The 1,415-nt window shown below is 36.0% G+C and overlaps 1 protein-coding gene across 1 annotated transcript; it reads right to left on the minus strand.

Moving 5' to 3' along the window:
• Positions 1-6: 6 nt before the first annotated feature.
• LOC117120174 lies at positions 7-1,226 on the minus strand (the record flags this gene model as incomplete). Its single annotated transcript, XM_033265198.1, has 4 exons — positions 7-16; positions 247-391; positions 505-980; positions 1,099-1,226. Coding segments are annotated over 4 exons (759 nt in total), but the record flags the coding sequence as incomplete, so codon positions are not given.
• Between the last annotated feature and the right edge of the window lie 189 nt (positions 1,227-1,415).

A 1,415-nucleotide genomic window follows, 5' to 3' on the forward strand; every position in this document is an offset into this window, starting at 1 on the left:
AATTACAGATATGCACCTGAAAATTATTAAAACATTAAACATTTCAAAACTCATGTATTTGTTTGCAGGCTAGTGATTATATTCTAAAAAAATATAATTCCAGCAATTGGACCTAAAAAGACTAATGTTCTAATGCGGGATCTGATTTAAAAGGAGTATCGTATCGTCTTCTCATTGGCTCAAAAACTACATCGTCTGTGATACTAGTCGTTCGTTGTACAAATCATTCAATGATATGACACATACCTTCATTCGAAGAGATGCAAACCGTTGTAGGTAGTTAAAGAGTTCATCTTTACTGGCTGGAAGCTTGCTGCTGCGACGTACTTGGGAAAATAAGAATGATTTCATTCGCATTCGAACTCGCTTTCTAAAATCCTCTGATGTTTCACTGTGGATAGGGGAGAGGGAAATAATATAATGACGATGAATAATAACGTAATTTTCATATCATCTGAGGCCCAAAATACTGAATGAAATTAGGAAGTTAATTTAGCGACTTACCCGAACTCATTGGCTGTCCTGACGGCAAAAGCCATAATGTCAGCAGCACCACCGCTACCCTCAAACAACAGCATAATAGTGGAAGTGTCCTTTTTATACTCTAAATCCTCCGAAAGTGTCAATATCGATTCCATATCGCCACCGACTACACACACTACTATAGGTATAGGTTGCTGTCGGGCTATCTTCTCTACCATCGTCATTTCCACATTCGAGATGCTACTATTCTCGCTTTTTTCGAGTTTCATACTGGGCTTACGTCGCAGTGTTTTGTTGGCAATGGCTTCTAGATCATTCATCGCATTTGTTGTTTCTCTAATTTTTGCCAGATTCTTCCCACCCTTTGAAAGAAGTTTTTCAAGCTTCTTTTTTATTGTAATTTCAGAGTTTTCATTTTTCGAGTCCGAAGCAATAATTATAAAATGCGAATGAGTAGCATCAAGTTGATCTCCCTTTGTTACAGTATATGTTACTGGCTGAAATGATTGAAATAATAGAAATCAACTACCTTTGAAAATAAATTAGTGACAAATGGCGGTAGACATTACGTCTGAGTTATATTCATTTCAAATAGTATACAGGAAAAATACAAACCTTTCCATCAATGACGTCGGACACGTCATCATAAAGGAGTGACGTTGATACAATACCAATGGTAACGGGTTTGCTTTCATACTTAATTATGTGTTCCTTCAGTGCCAATGAAACTGCGCTTGGTACACCTATATTTGTAGAGAACAGAAGAAAAAATATCAGTACTCGCAGGTTAGCAATATTGTTTAGATTTAGAGCCGAAAATTGTTGGTTTGTGTTCATTTCAATAATATTTTTTTTGTTGAATGTCCAAGTCAATTCATTTTACGAAGTTTTCAAGCTGAGGAGATATTAGAGCGTTCTTTGTGAGTATATTT

Source organism: Anneissia japonica, unplaced genomic scaffold (genome assembly GCF_011630105.1).
Source record: "Anneissia japonica isolate Jap-2015-1 unplaced genomic scaffold, ASM1163010v1 scaffold286412_len1415_cov263_single, whole genome shotgun sequence".
NCBI lineage: Eukaryota > Metazoa > Echinodermata > Crinoidea > Comatulida > Comatulidae > Anneissia > Anneissia japonica.